The sequence below is a fragment of the Myotis daubentonii genome, chromosome 19 (assembly GCF_963259705.1).
Source record: "Myotis daubentonii chromosome 19, mMyoDau2.1, whole genome shotgun sequence".
NCBI classification, from domain to species: Eukaryota; Metazoa; Chordata; class Mammalia; order Chiroptera; family Vespertilionidae; genus Myotis; species Myotis daubentonii.
In genome coordinates, this window is record NC_081858.1 from 26,562,222 (window position 1) to 26,577,613 (window position 15,392).

The 15,392-nt window shown below is 52.0% G+C and overlaps 1 protein-coding gene across 2 annotated transcripts in view; it reads left to right on the forward strand.

Moving 5' to 3' along the window:
• Positions 1-15,392, forward strand: part of LIMK2 (LIM domain kinase 2) — a 57,133-nt gene that overhangs the window by 20,491 nt on the left and 21,250 nt on the right. Inside the window, exon 1 of one of the 2 annotated variants that reach the window (XM_059676899.1) lies at positions 9,696-10,091. The exons of the other annotated variant lie outside the window; for it this stretch is intronic. Within the exon in view, the coding sequence (XP_059532882.1) occupies positions 10,039-10,091 (53 nt within the window). The 5' untranslated portion in view covers positions 9,696-10,038. Of the gene's footprint in view, positions 1-9,695; positions 10,092-15,392 lie in introns of those variants that run through there. 2 annotated transcript variants of the gene reach the window in all.

Here is a 15,392-nt window from a genome sequence, read left to right on the forward strand (position 1 = left end):
CCTGCACGCCCCCTACTGGAGATTGAGCCCGAAACCCGGGCATGTGCCCTGACTGGGAATCGAGTGGGTGAACTCCTGGTTCATGGGTTGATGCCCAACCACTGAGCCACACTGGCCAGGCTTTACCATTGATTTGTAGAGAGACTGGAAGGGAGGGAGGGAGAGTGGGGGGAGAGAGAGAGAGAAACATTGATGTGAAAGAGACACATTGATTGGTTGACTTCCCCCTGTGCCCCCGACCAGGCCGGGGACGGGGGATCAAATGTACAACCCAGGTTCATGCCCTTGAATGGCAATCAAACCCACAATCCCTCGGTGCTTAGGCCGAGGCTCTAACCACTGGGCAACCGGCCAGGGCTCTTTGTCACTCTTGATACAGTCTCTTTTCTTGGCTTTCATGTCATTCCACACTCTCCTGGTTCTCCCCCCACTTCTCTGGTCATTCCGGTTTGCGTATCCTCCTCTGTCTAGCTGTGAGATGCTGCCATTTCCCCAGGCTTCTGTTGTCCTCCCCACACTGATAAACCCCAAAATTAGTATCTTCAGTCCGAACCTTTCCACTGATCTCTAGACCTATTTTTCCTGTCATCTTCACATACCTAGTTGAATGTCTTGCAGGCATCTCAGACCCAGCTAGGCTTTCAGTCTTCCTGGCAAAATGGCTCTCTCATTGTAGCCTGTCCCGTTGAATAGAGATACCACCATCCGCTCACTACCCGAGCCGGGACCTGGGAGTCTTTCTGATACCTCTTCTCTCTCATTCTCCACATCCAAGCCTGTCAGTTTTATCTCCAGATTATATGTTTGAGTGCGTCCACTTCTTTTTTTTTTTTTTAAATATATTTTATTGATTTTTTAAAGAGAGGAAGGGAGAGGGATAGAGAATTAGAAACATCAATGGGAGAGAAACATCGATCAGCTGCCTCTTGCACACTCCCTACTGGGGATGTGCCCGCAACCAAGGTACATGCCCTTGACTGGAATCGAATCTGGGACCCTTCAGTCTGCAGGCCGACGCTCCATCCACTGAGCCAAACCAGCTAGGGCTGCGTCCACTTCTTTCCATTTCTCCTTCCACCCCCTGTTCCAGGCTACCATCATCTTACGTATAGAACTACAATAGCCTTGTAACTGTCCACAGTCACTCTGCACCCCCACTCCATTCCCCACAGAGAGGCAGCCAGAGTGAGTGATCTTTAAAGAAAATATCTGAGCCCATCACACTATGTCGTCTCTCTGTCCTTGTACACTTCCACAACTTTCCAGCGTTCTTGGGTAAAGACCAAAGTCCTTAATGTGGCCTACAGAGCCCCCACCCCCCTATCTCACCCCTCACCCACCCGCCATGGTCTGGCCTCTCCCCACTGCCTCCTGCTCTCTCTGCTTCAGCCTCACTGCTCTTCTTCACAGGATCCAGCACTCACCCTCCTTCCTTCTGACGAAACCTTTGTTTCTGCTGTTCCCTCTGCTTGGAATGCTCCCTCCCCTTTCTGGCCTAATGAACTCCTGCCCATTCTTCAGATCTTTACCTGGATATCTCAGGGAAATAGTTACAGAATAAGTCATGGTCCCTGTCTTATGCTTTCATAAGGAGCTTCTCTTTGAAGCTGCTTTTTGCGGTTTCAATTTCACGTTTATTCGATCATCTCCTTAATGACATCCTGAGACTGAGAATACTCTGCAAGCGTACCTTGGTCAGGGACCAGGGGGATTTCTGCCCCTCGTTGTGTCACCACCGAGCGCACTGTTGGATGAATTGCCAGGGTGGCCAAGAGCTATGATGTAAGAGAGGCCTTTCCCTGCCCTTCCCCTCCCCCGCTGTCCTTTCTTTCGCAGTCACCACGGGGCAATTACTATAAACAGCACGGAGGACTTGGTTCCCGACATTGGGTTGTTTTGGAAAATTCCTTGTAAGTGTTGAGGTGAGAAGTTATAAAGATTTGTCTCCTGTCCCCAAAGGAGTCAGAGAGTCTCCTGGCCAGCAGCACTTCTCTCAGGTGCAGTCCAGACAAGAGCCAACCCTGGAGGGAGAGAGACAGTAGAAGGAAGGAGTTCAGCCACTCTAGCCCAATCTAATTGTGAATTGCTCTGAAATGTGACAAGTCTCGTTGCTAATAGTAAGTGTTTTTGTTTGTTTGTTTTTTAAATTTTAGACATCTTTGAAGGATGGCATTAGCTAAAGATGCCCAGTAGGTAGAGAGTGGAGGAAACGGAATACTTACCAAGTGTCTTTTACCAAAATGTGAGTTATGGTGTGGAACGGGTGGATAGGTTGATGATTCCACAAGAACTTGGAAATGGAAGTTTGTCCTCTGGGACTAAACTAGTTGGAGATCCATGTTAGGAGAGCAGTAATGTGTGGTAGATAAGAGCACAGACTCTACTTTGGTTCAAATCCTGGCTCTGCCATGTCTTAGCTGTGCACCTTGGGCAAGTTACTCACCCTTTCTGTGCTTCATTTTCTCATCTATGAAATGGAGGTACTGACCTACTCCCTAGTTCCTAGTGTTATTGCAAGGGGCCAATGAGCCTTGTACAGAGTGAGCACTCATGAGTGTTAGCCATTTCTTATTAGCGGAGCCAAATGGCTCCCCGGGCTGAACAATATGCGAATTGGTGATTGTTATGCCTCTAAAGAAGTAATGATTTTTCCCCTTTAAAAAAGCCAGTAGGATACGGAATGGCCAGCAGTGAAACAGAAAGTGAAAAGTCAGTGAGGCAAAACTAGTAGTGTGTCCAGATACTGAATCTGGATTTGGTTACCAGAAAGGGGTTCTTTGTTACAAGCAGGGCTGGTTTGGCCGGCTCACTCCTGCCAGCATGAAATTTCTCTCCGTGGCTTCTCATTTCCCTTTAAGTCCATGCTCACAGAAGGACCTTCTCATGCTTAACTCAGCTGCCTGGGACTCTTGATAACAGGAAGGGGCTGGAGGTAGTACCTGTATAAGGCATGTGGGTGTTCTGATTTCAAGTGTCAGTTCGTAAGTGGACAGTGGGATTGCCAGATGGTTACGTAGAAGCATCCTAGCATGTCTGCGCCTCTCTGGGTACTGCGAAGGCCTGCTTCTGGACCTATCAGGCCAAAAATGAGGCCTGGCTTCGGGTCCTTCTCCAGGATGACGCTACCCTCTTGGTGGTCAGCCAGTCGGCCTTTCTCTGACCACAGCCCCTTCCTCATGGCTACCTTCAGCATTGACCTACTGGCGTGGAGTATTTTTGCTCACCTCACTCCTTCCTTTTACAGAGGAATTAGTGGAAGCCCAGACAAGCTTTAATGGCTTCCCTCCGCTCACACAGCCAGTTTGTTTTCAGACGGGTCGCATTCTCAGGCCTTCTCCGCCATTCTCAGGTCTTCTCCGCCATTCTCAGGTCTTCCCCGCCATTCTCAGGTCTTCTCCGCCATTCTCAGGTCTTCTCCGCCATTCTCGGGTCTTCCCCGCCATTCTCGGGTCTTCCCCGCCATTCTCAGGTCTTCTCTGTCATTCTCAGGTCTTCTCCGCCATTCTCAGGCCTTCTCCGCCATTCTCAGGCCTTCTCCGCCATTCTCAGGTCTTCTCCGTCATTCTCAGGTCTTCTCCGTCATTCTCAGGTCTTCTCCGCCATTCTCAGGTCTTCCCCGTCATTCTCAGGTCTTCCCCGCCAGGCCCGGGCTCTTCTCCGGGCCTTCCGTGGAGATTCGTTAAGGTGTCCAAGGCATTTTACCCCCCAGGACAGCCAGGAGAAGACCATCGATGCAAACACCGCATTTGACACCGAATGTCGGCTGTTCCATTTTCTAACGTTAGTATCACGGAGCAACAGTGGATGGTTATCTACAAGAGATTACGATCTCATTCTTATGAGCTTACAGCCCACACAGAAAAATCTCAGCTATTAAAATGACCACTTCAGTAGCGATGTGGCCTGAGGACAAAGCCATCGTCTGCTGATAGGAACACTGGCTGGCCAGCAGACCAGTCATGTGGACATGGACACGGCCAAAGGTAGACTTGAGAGAGTCAAACGAGCAACTAAAGACCAGCGCTCTCTCTGGTGTTTCAGGCTTAGCCTCCTATTCACTGGGAACCTCTGCTCATGTGAACACCTCTGATAACTTTTCACTGCCTGTGGGCAGCTCTTTGGCCTGTCAGACCCTGCCCTGGGTGCTCTGCCCTTGTATCCTCCTCCATCCCAGACTCCTCTCTGGTTATCCCTGCACTGAAGCTTACAGGCCACACCCTATTATGCCCTGTTGTGTTTGTACATGTGGTGCCTTCAGGTTGAAATATTCTTGTCTGGCCGGCGATCATCCTTAGAGTCAACCGGTACATTCCCTCCTCTGTGGAGGAGCCTCCCCACATCCACCCTCACCTCTCCCCAACCAATCAGAGGCGACCCTTTCCTTCATCTTTGTTATTTTCCTCAGACCTCAGAGATAGCCCTGTCACTCTTAGAGGATGACATTCTGTAAGTCTGGAGCCCCGTATCCAGTTTGTCTTTGTATCCCAGAGCTTAGTGGAGGACCTAGAACCCAGTGGGTACTCAGTGTTTGCTGGGCGAATGATGTTTTTGTCGAATGGCCACCTTTCTCTTTGGACACTTGGGTCAAGCCCTTCTGGTGTGCACCATCACCATCTCTTTGCTCTGTAGCATTCTCCCAGGCAAGAGCTTTTCTTTGGAAGTGGGGGCATGGAATACGACTTCTGTCTGTAAGTGTCATTTCTGAAGCCTAAAATCGTCCAAGCCTTGCCCTAGCTGGTTTGGCTCAGTGGATAGAGCGTCGGCCTGTGGACTGAAGGGTCCCGGGTTCATTTCTGGTCAAGGGCACATGCTCAGGTTGCGGGCTCGATCCCCAATAGGGGGCATGATTCTCTCTCATCATTGATGTTTCTATCTCCCTCTCTGAAATCAATAAAAATACATTTTAAGAAAAGGAAAAGAAAAGAAAAATGGTCAGTAAATGGAGGTGTCAGTGCTCACCATTCCGGATTCAGAAGCTACAGTGTCTCCGGGAGCTCCCTTCCTGGTCGGAGTCCTCCCAGCCAATAGCAGGCCCCAGGTGGACATCGTTCCTTGGGTCGCGCCTTGCCTGACCAGAGCCTTCTTTGGAGGAGAAGTTGGGGTTATTCGTTAACCACTCCTCCCCAGAGTGCTCGTGCTGGGCTGCCGGCCTCTCATAGATGCCTTCAAGCCCTGCGTCTTAGCTGGTTCTGAGGAGTCAGTTTGCTTGGCTTCTAGCCAGGTTCCCAACTTGTGAAATGTGCAGGAGATTAACACCTTTCCTGCCATCTTACCCTGTCCTTCACTGCCTGTCCAAGCATCCCTGCAGATGCCTCTGGCGGCTGTAACTGCTGAATCCCCTGCCAGCTGTTCTGGGGACCTAGAAGAGCAGCTTCCCATGCAGGACCCGTATCCAAGGGCAACAGGGGGAAGTGTCTCCTCCAGAGCAACCTTTCACCTTCCAGCTCAGGTTGGCTGGGGCCCTTGGAAGTTGGCGCCGAGGAACCACAACACACCTGGGTCTGAATGGCCAGCCGCTTGTCACATCTGGTGACCCGTCCTCCAGGGGTTCCTCCTGAAGCCTGGGTTTACGGGAGGCAAATGGGTCCCACTTAGGCGGGGCTTCTGCTTCAGCGCAAAACGTAAGAGACGTGGCTGCCCCTCTTTAGGGGGAGGCAGTTTCTGTGGCCTTGAGACGACCTCTCACTGGTTACCCACCCACCCACCCACCCACTGAGTCCTTTGTGCGGGGAGTGGGGGGAGCAGAGAACGCCTGCAGCTCACATTCCTAGACACCGACTCACTGCGCCCCGCCACCGCTGGAACAGCAGAGCTGTGTGAAATGTCAGGAGGAGTTATGCTCATGGCTCCCTGGCCCCTGTCTCTCTGTGGCTTGCATTTTCTTCCATCTGCATTCTGTTCATCAGATGGGAAATCAGAGGGTGCAATTAGAAGACCATTTGCTAGTTCCAGACTTAATTTGGGGCCCCCTTCTTGCCTGATAGAATTACAGGGGAACGGAATCAATCTTTTGGTGAGAAATAGTGAGCTCTGTGGCTGGGAGAAAGAGCTCCCAGCTCTCCAGCTGTGCAGCCCTTTCAGCGTCCTGTGCGCTGTTCCCCCCTTGCGCGCTGCCCCACCTCTTCTCGTGTGTGGGCCCCCAGGCCAGGATCTTGAACCCCTCAGGGCCAGCTCAAGGAGTTTGAACTCAACTCAGACACAAGGAAAGGGGGAGCCCTCTGTGACCTCAGAGAGCTGAAAAACGTGGAAGCTGGAAGCTATTTAGAGACCTAGCCACGGCCCAGACAGCGACAGCGACTTGCTGAAGGCCACATGGCTAGCCCATAGTGGTGGTAACAATGGTCTTAATGATATTAGCAGCGAACATTTATCAACCCTTAATGCGTTCCAGACTGTGTGCCAAGGGCTTACGTGCAGTGCATTGTCGTATTCAAACCCAGACAGTCTGGCTCTGGGCCCAGGCTGGGCTCCAGCCTAGCAACGGTAGAGTTCAATATAGATAGCCCGGGTTCAAATCCTGGCCTCCCCTCTCACTCACACAGCTGGGTGACCTCAGGCAAGCAGTTTAAACTCTCTGTGCTTCACTCCTTCCTCTAAAAAGGGGAGTCTCCGAGCTGCTGACTAGTGCAGGTTAACGTTCATGTGTTAGTGCTGCGAGCCGTGTGTGGTGTAGGGTGAGCGCCTGTCCGGTGCTCGCTTCCTCTGCAGCTGAAGTGCGATGTCTGTGTGACAGTAGGTAGATGTGGTGAGTCCGGGACAAATGCCAATGCTGGTCTTTACTATTAAAGACAATAAACAGCCCTGGCTGGTTCGGCTCAGTGGATAGAGCGTCGGCCTGCAGACTGAAGGGTCCCAGGTTTGATTCTGGTCAAGGGCATGTACTCTAGGAGAGTCTAAAAAAAAAAAAAAAAGACAATAAACAGAATGGTTGAGTGCATTGGCTCTGGAGCACAGATCAGCAAATTGTAGCCCCGCTGACTGTTTTTGTACATCCTGTGATTTTCACATTTTTAAAATGGTTGGGGGGAGCAAAAGAATACTTCATAGCACATGAAATTCAGATGTCAGTGTCCACAAATAAAGTTTTATTGGAACACATCCACTTGTTTATGTTTCCTATATGGCCACTTTGGTGCGGCAGTGACAGACTTGAGTAGCTGTGACAGGGTCCTAAAACATTTGCTCTCTGGCCTGTTAGAGAAAAGGTGTCCTGACCCCTGTTCTAGGACCACACTTACTAGGTTTGAAGCCCAGCTTCACCACTTACCAGTAGTCTGTCTTCAGGCTAGTGACATAGCCTTCAGCACCTGTTTCCTCATCTCTTAAGTGGGGATAATAACATCTACCCCATACATTGACAACTTAAGTATGATAGACAGCAGATGCAGTCCTGGACAAGCTTGTACAGTTGTCTTTGTAGGGGAGGGGGTCTGCGGGGCCTAATAGATAAGGTGTCTGATTCTGAATCAGAAGATTGAGGGTTCAAGTCCCTTCATAGTTGCTCCTAGGCATGTTTTTTTTTCTCCCTCTGCTTAACACATTGTTTGCGGGTAGTTTTTATAGTGCAAGGGCCATTTTTGCAGTTGAATAGATTACCTACCATTATACCTGGAAGTACATACATAATTCACCATTGTATGTGTTAGAGACCCAAATTTTGTCCTTTGGAATTCGTATATCTGCATGTTAGCATCCCTTTAGAGCAATAAAAAAGTATAAAAATAAACGTATTTATACGTTACCCGCATTCTACCGCTAGTCTATAAAAAACATATTAATACGTGTCCCACGCTCTACTACCAGTCAACGTAAAATGTATAAATACGTTTCCTGCATACAATGTGTTAAAATTTTCCCCTCTTGGGACTATGCCCTGCTCGGGCCTGTTACTCTCTGGCTGTGCCAGCCACCCACCTTCCCATACCTCAGACATAGCCCTGTGACTGCAACCAGGGTGACCCCAAGGGCACTGCAGGACCAACAGGGGCCAGACTCAAGGAAGACTGTGCACTTTGAAGCCACTGGCCCTGAGTCCTGAACCCACTGGGAATTGGCTACATCAACTAGAGTTCAGACAAAAAGAACTGTGATGGACAAGAGAACTGACAGACAAGGGGTTGGACTGGGATAGGGTAGAGGAGTTGCCCAGGAGGGTCAAAGGACAGGTGCATTTTAAAATATAAATATTGTGGTGAAAATGGTTTGGAAATAGTGGTGATGGTTGCACAATATTATGAATGTCACTGATGCCACCAGGTTATACATTAAAAATGGTTATAATGCCAAATGTAACTATATATATATATATACATATTTACCGCCATAAAAATATTTTGAAAAATAGATTCAGAGACTGTAACACAGGACCTGAAACATATTAAGTGCTCAATACGTGGTAGCTTATAACAGGGTGCAAACACTATCTTATCACATTCATTGTTGTCCCTGTGCCCAATCAGTAGTGGAATGGGAAGAGGCTCCTTTGTAATCCAGTCACCACCACCTTTGCCACACACTTTCCTGTCACGGTGACAGGGTGACCTCAGTGGAGAGGAGTCTGCACCTGGTGGGAGAGGGCTGGTGTCACTCCCTCAAGTTCAACCATGAGGTCTGGCCGTGCCCTAGTCCTCTCCAGCAGCCCTGCCTTTTCTCTCCATCGTCCTATCGGCAGGGGATAAAGGGCTTTTCCAGTGGTGGGCTCTGGATTGGGCATCCCTGGGGCTTCAGGCAAGCCTCCACTCCAGATACCGAGGCCCATCATCCCCACAGTTTGAGAGGCCTGGTTACCATGGACACAAAGAAGCACCGCTGCCCACTACGGCCGACGGATGGCATTCTGGGAACGAGCAAATGAATGAGAGAGTGGGGACAGGTGACTTGGGCTCTCGTCCCCGTGCTCGCTCCTACTTGCAGAAGGGTGTGGAGGGAGACGTTTCCGGGGCTGAGGGCTCTGGCTCCGGAGTCACGTGGGCCTACACTGAAATCCCAGCCCCGCCGCTGACTGGCTTTTCTGGCCTTAGGAAAACTTTCCCTATTTCTAAAGTGGAGGTCATTGCCACCTCAGAGAAATAGGAGCGTGCTTATGCAGCACTTGCCACATGGAGCAACGTCAAGTGTCAGTTACCACCCGGCCCTGTTTCCTCATCCTCGGTGCAGATCTTCCCAGAAGAGGAGTGGCAGCCCCCGCCGGCCAGTTCTGGGAGTTGTCCCCAGGCCAGGCAGTGGGAAGGGATGAATGGGGAGCCTAGTGCCAGGACCAAGGCGATGCCAGAACCCAGAGGGCATCTCTCCGGACCTGTCTCTCCGGCCAGAGAGCCCAGCCCCCCTTCTGGGGGCGTGGCTTGGCCTGGAACTGGTATCCCGGGCTTTTTCTGCACCTTCGAGCCACGATACCATACTTTGGGCGGCTTCTCGGGCTGGGGAAACGTGGGGGCTGAGGTGCGCACCCTCTCTCCTGCCCTGCCCTGCCCCCGAGCTCGGGGATGGACGCTCAGCCGGCCCTGGTTATTGTCTGCAGCGGCGCCTGCCTACAGCCTCCCTTCAGCCCAGCTCCACCCCTTGCCTGCAAGGTCTGTTTCCTAATAGCTGCTCCAACCACACACCTCGGTTCCGCGAGGAGCCCCTCCTCTTCCTCCCTCCCTCCCTCATCAGGGGTGGGGCCGAGGGGGAAGGCTAACTTGACAGCAGCGCCTCTTTCTTAGCTAGTCACCGGCCCGGCCCCAGAATGCCTGTGTGTGTGTAGCCTCCGCAGAGAGGTGGTCCTCCCGGAGTCCGAGGGGCCGCCGGAGCTGCTGAGAACTGGGCGCGGGCGGGGTAAGGGGGGCACCGTTCCTGCCATGAGCCCCTTTGGGAATCTGCAGGAGGCAAGAGTCCTCACGCCTCTTCAGCTGCTCCGGAGGGAGAGGTGAGCGCAGGGCAGCCGGCCCGCAGCCAGAGGTGCCGGGAGCCCCGGGCCTGTCATGGTGGCCGACTGCAGCCGGCCTGAGGCGCTCCCAGACGGGTTTGCAGCTGAGCTTGTCTGTCTGGAGTGGGAAGAAGATGGGGAGTTACTTGTCCATCTCGGCTTACTTCACCTCCAGAGACCCCTTTCGGTGAGTTGAGCTCTGAGTCCCTCCCTCCCCATCTCCTTTTCTGCCCCCACCCCCACCCCCCTGGTCCTGAAGAGAGGGCAGAGTCCTCCCTGAATCTGCTGCTCCGATTTCGCTCCTCCTCTGACCATCGGTTCTGTCAGGCAGAAGCCAGTCGCATCTGTTCTGGCAACGGCGAGGTGAGGGATCTGCCCAGAAAGAAGCTCCCGGGGAACGTGCCCTCCTTCCCTCCCAGACACACCTGGAGCAGCTTCCAGAAGATGCTGCTGACCTGCCTGCGCTCGGTGCTCCTGCTTCTGCTTCCGGGGAAGAGCCCCAACAGGGTGCTGTTCTCCCAGCTCGCGTGCTACCTGCAGGCTGTGCTGCCTGCCCAGGAATTTGTCCCAACAAGCAGGATGGACAGGTTTTGCCAAAACCATGGAAGCTGACAGGATCTGGGTGTGGGCAGCCTGGTATACAGCAGGCATTCTTAATGGCAAGCACATTTGCCTCTGGCCTTGAAGGGCTCCTGAGCTCCCAGGTGAATACAGTTGCTAGGGAAAGGCCTGGGAAAGTTCTTCCCAGACAGGGACAATTGGCTTTGGAATGTTCCCGAGCAGCAAGAGCAGCCCCCGCGCATGCCGGGTCTCGGGCCTGAGTACCTCTGGGGCCCTCTGTCCGTGGAGCTCCTGGGAGGGGAGGGAAGTGTAGAAACTTTCTCACTACCTCACAGCTGCCTTTCTTTGCTCTCCGCCCCACCCCACCTCCAACAGAAACTCCCCAGAGGGTTAGTGGCCCTCGGGGTCCCTCCTTGAATGGAGTCATTCCTGGCTGGGGTGGGGCTTGTTTTCATTTGTTGGAAGCAGCCTGTTGTTCCCCGGGCTGCCTCCCCCTCACCAGTGGTCCTGGTCCACTTCTCCCCAGCCCAGCCTCATGCCCAGACCTCGGTGCTAGGATACTAGTCAGGTGGCCAGGCTCTGGGCAGAAAAGCAGAACACCATGTGGTTTCACGGAACTACTGGACCCTGGTAAAGTGGTGGGAAACCTCTGGATTTGGGGCGGGGGGGGGGGGGGGGGGCTGGTCCTCAGTGCTGACTCTTCCAGGCATCCTGGTAGGCACTTTATTGTTTGATCTCTCAATGGCCTAAAGCAAGACATTATGCAGCCCCATTTCTCAGATGAGACAAGGTTTCAACTGTTAACATGTGGAGTCTCTCCGGCCAGCCTTTCCATCTTCCTCCGTTTTTCACATCATCTGAAGGCTGGTACCTCCCCCAGGGGTGCTCTAGGTTTGCTTTCCTCTCCCAGCAGAGAGGATAGAGAGCTTGCCTGGCATATCAAAGGGATGCAGAGATTCTTTTCTTAAGAGCAGATGGGGCCCTAGCCGGTTTGGCTCAGTGGATAGAGTGTTGGCCTGCAGACCCAAGGGTCCTGGGTTTGATTCCGGTCAAGGGCACATACCTAAGTTGCAGGCTCCTCCCCGCCCAGGCCCTGGTCGGTGCTCGGGCAAGAGGCAACCAATCGAGGTGTCTCTCTCACATCGATGTTTCTCTCTGTCTCTCCCTCGCTCTTCCACTCTCTCTAAAAATCAATGGAAAAATATCCACGGGTGAGGATCAAAAAAAAAAAAAAAAGCAGATGGGAATTGATCTTGAGTTTAGAGGCAGGTTTTACCAGGTGGAGTCAGAGTGCCAAGTGTTTGAAGTAGCCGCTAGTTTAAGCCAGGACCTCATTAATCCCTTTTACTCCTAATCCTGGACAGGCACTTTGAGGGAGGAGTTGTCCCCTTAGGAGCCAGGCTGCTGGGCCCTTTTTAATCTCTTGGGGGTAGGACCACATTTCTCAGGAGCTAGAGCAGATAATGAACTCCCAACCTGGAGCTCTGAGGGCCAGGCTGTCGATGCTGCCCTGGTCTTCCTGTCCTTTGTCCCTGACAACCCCCACCTCTCCCAGCTCTGTTTGCCCAGCTGGAGGGGGGGGGGGGGGTGCTGACTGACTCACTGACTCACTCACTATAGACCCTCTCCCCTCCCCCAAAAGAGAGGCCACATTCCTGAAGCCACTTCCAAAGTGACAGCCAGCACTTTGGGCTCTGTGCCCCACAGGAGGGACCACCCAGACCCTCCGCTCTCCCAGGTATCAGTATTATCAGTCACCAGAAAGCCGCTCCCATCATCAGCCCCCTCCTTCCTTACAGGGTGTCTGCAAGGGCCGATCCCTGACCAGGTCCCTGTGCGTTCCCCGGGCCTCAGTTTTCTCCTTTGCAGAGCATAGGGGGGCTCCCTCCACTTCCTAGGCTTCTGATCATGACCCTTGCCAGATTCCCCGGAACAAATAAATGTCCTTGACCCTTGACCCCAGGCCTCTGGGAGAGTACAGAGTCTGCAGGACTTCTGAGGCTGTGGTCGCAAGGAAAATGATGAAACCAGATTCCACGGAGACATGATGAGGCGTGACAGCCTCAAGGAGGGGGAGAGGGAGCCGGGAATGAAGAACGTAATTTCTGCGCCCGGGCAGGTGGTGCTCGGCCGAGTGCACCGTCTTCCCCTGCCAGTGCCACTGGTGTCAGGGGTGAGGTGCAGTGACACATGGGCTCCCAACAAGAAAACACCTCAAATTGGAATTTACAAAAGAGGTAAATTAAGGAGTGACTTTTGTCTAATATATTTAGAGGAAATTATATATATATATATATATATATATATATATATATATATATATATATATATATATATATATATATATCAGAAAGGAAGAGAGAGGGCGAGAGAGAGATAGAAACATCAATGATGAGAGAGAATCATGGATTGGCTGTTCCTACATGCCCCCTACTGGGGGTCGAGCCCACAACCCAGGCATTACCCTGACCTGAATTGAACCATGACCTCCTGGTTCATAGATCAATGCTCAACCACTGAGCAACACTGGCCAGGCCCCAGGATATTCTCCCCCCTTGATTTCAGGGAGAGGGAGGGAGGGAGGGAGGGAGAAAGGGAGACATTGATGTGAGACATGGGAGGGCTTGTTCTATAGCCTGTGTACATCCAGTGTAATAATGACTGTTTGGTTCCATTACCACATGAGGTTGAAAATGTACCTGCAAACATTTGGCCTGAATAAGTTGCTTGTGAGTGAGGACTGGGTCTATCATATTTCCCTTGGCATCTCCCAGCGTAGTCACTTGCCTGTTTGGTCTTGCACATCCAAGATGCACAGTAACTATTTCCTAATTGATAGGAACTGATTAGAATCTATCGATTTTCTAATTGACTGGATAAATAATTCATTTTAGGATCTTCTCAACTCCCAAAAATCTGGTTCTGGGCCAAGAAGCAGGTCCATATTGCTTGGGCATGAGAGGAAAAGGGATCTGTCTCCGTTCACCCTTGGTGTTCTCAAATTAAAAAGGGGTCCAGCCTGGCCGGTGCAGGTCAGTTGGCTGAGCGAAGGTTTCATTCCTGGTCAGGGGGCTTGATCCCCAGTAGAGGGTGTGCAGGAGGCAGCTGATCGGTGTTTCTCTCCCTCTCTCTCTCTAAAATAAAGAAAAATATATTAAAAAGAAAAAGAAAGAAAGAAAGGCCTGGCCATGTGACTAAGTGGTTAGAGCATCACCCTGTGCACCAAAGGGTCATGGGTTTAATTCCCGGTCAAGGGCATGTACCTGGGTTGCAGGTTTGATCCCCGGCCCTGGTTGGGGCATGTGTGGAGGCAGCCAATGGATGTCTCTCTCACATCCATGTTTCTCTCCCCCTTTCCCTCCCTCCCTTCTACTCTCTACAAATCAATGGAAAAAATATCCTCAGGTGAGGATTAACCCCCCAAAAATAGAGTGGGAGGGAAATGAACACTTATAGGGTATCTGCTATGGGCCAGGCATCATGTTAGGCATTTGTCCGTAATAATTTAATTCTCATAACCCCATGAGATTTTATCATCACCAGTGTACAGAGGAGGAAACTGAGGCTCAGTCATGAAGTAACTGGCTTTAGGTGGCTTTGGTTCTCTGGGTGGCTGCCCAGGCCTCTGGTGCTTTGGAAGAGGCACTTCGAGGTCGTCCTTCGTGCGTGGGGGCCTCTCGGTGCTCTCCCCTGGCCAGAGGGTTTCCGCCCATTCACTCTGGCTGCTCAGAAGAGTGCAGTGACCAGGCTTGGCCCTGGCTGCAGGGTCCCCCACCTCCAAGCTGGGTGCCCTGGGGCCTGCAGCCAGGGCAGATTTTCACTTTCTCTTGAAACTTTCAAAAAACACCTTGGCTCTGGGAAGGACACATTGTGACCACGTGGCGGTTTCTGAGAATCTGAGGTGGGATTTTTGTTTTTTTGTTTTTTGTGGGTTTGTTGTGTGTGTTTTTTGAGTAGCACCTTACATTTCCAGAGTGTGTTTTGGGTTCTTTTCTTAAAAGGGCAGAGGCTGCTGGGGAACATAATGCTGTAGACTAAGTGAAGGAGGAGAGTCGTGCCATATGACATGATCACTGGGACTCAAGGAAAAGCCTCATGAAGTGTTAACACTGAAGGGACTTGAGCTCTCAGGGCCCTGGCCTCTTATTTTCACAGACACGGAGCCTGAGGCCCTGCCTGGTAGCTGTGCTGCCTCATGGGGGATGTAGTCCGGTGGACATGGCCTCAGAGCCAACACATAGGTTCAGACTCCCGCTCCATCAAGTATCAGGGGATGTGTGGAAGTGACCTGATTGTTTTTCAGCCTTCCAGTCTGTAACACAGGGATAATCCTATCTCCTTGCAGGGTGTGGTGGTCAGGATTAGAGATAATCTGAGTGTATAAGTGAGGCACCTCCTAGAGGGCCTGAAATATGGCTGGCGCTCAAGTAACAGGTAACAGGAGCTGTTGTGAATCATCAAAGCTAGGACGGCAAGTCGACAGTGGCCACTCCTCCAGTGGCCCAAGAAGCCATTGTGTTCTGTTCTGCAGCGAAACAGCCTGGGGACCCACAGGCCTCCTGTCAGCTGTTTACCTCCCTGTTCTTCAGAGACACCTGCGGCGACCCGACCCACGTTGGCCACGCTGCTGGCGGTGCCTCTCAGAGGCACAGATGTGTGTCTTGGTGATGTCGTTCCCCAGCCAGGTGTTCTCCCCAGCAGGCTGGCATGTCTCTCCCCTGCATGCCTGCACTCGTTTCCCTCACGGCTCCCTCTCCTGGGCCTGGCCGGGGCACTTGCAGCAAACAAAAGCAGGATATTGGCAATGGAAGGGAGGACGTGTTCTGGTGCTCCCGTGCCCTGCAGCACACATGCCATTACAAGGACGTAACAGGGCCTAGGCGTGCAGTTGGGTGCAAATACGTCTGCACTGGCTTTTCTCCACGAA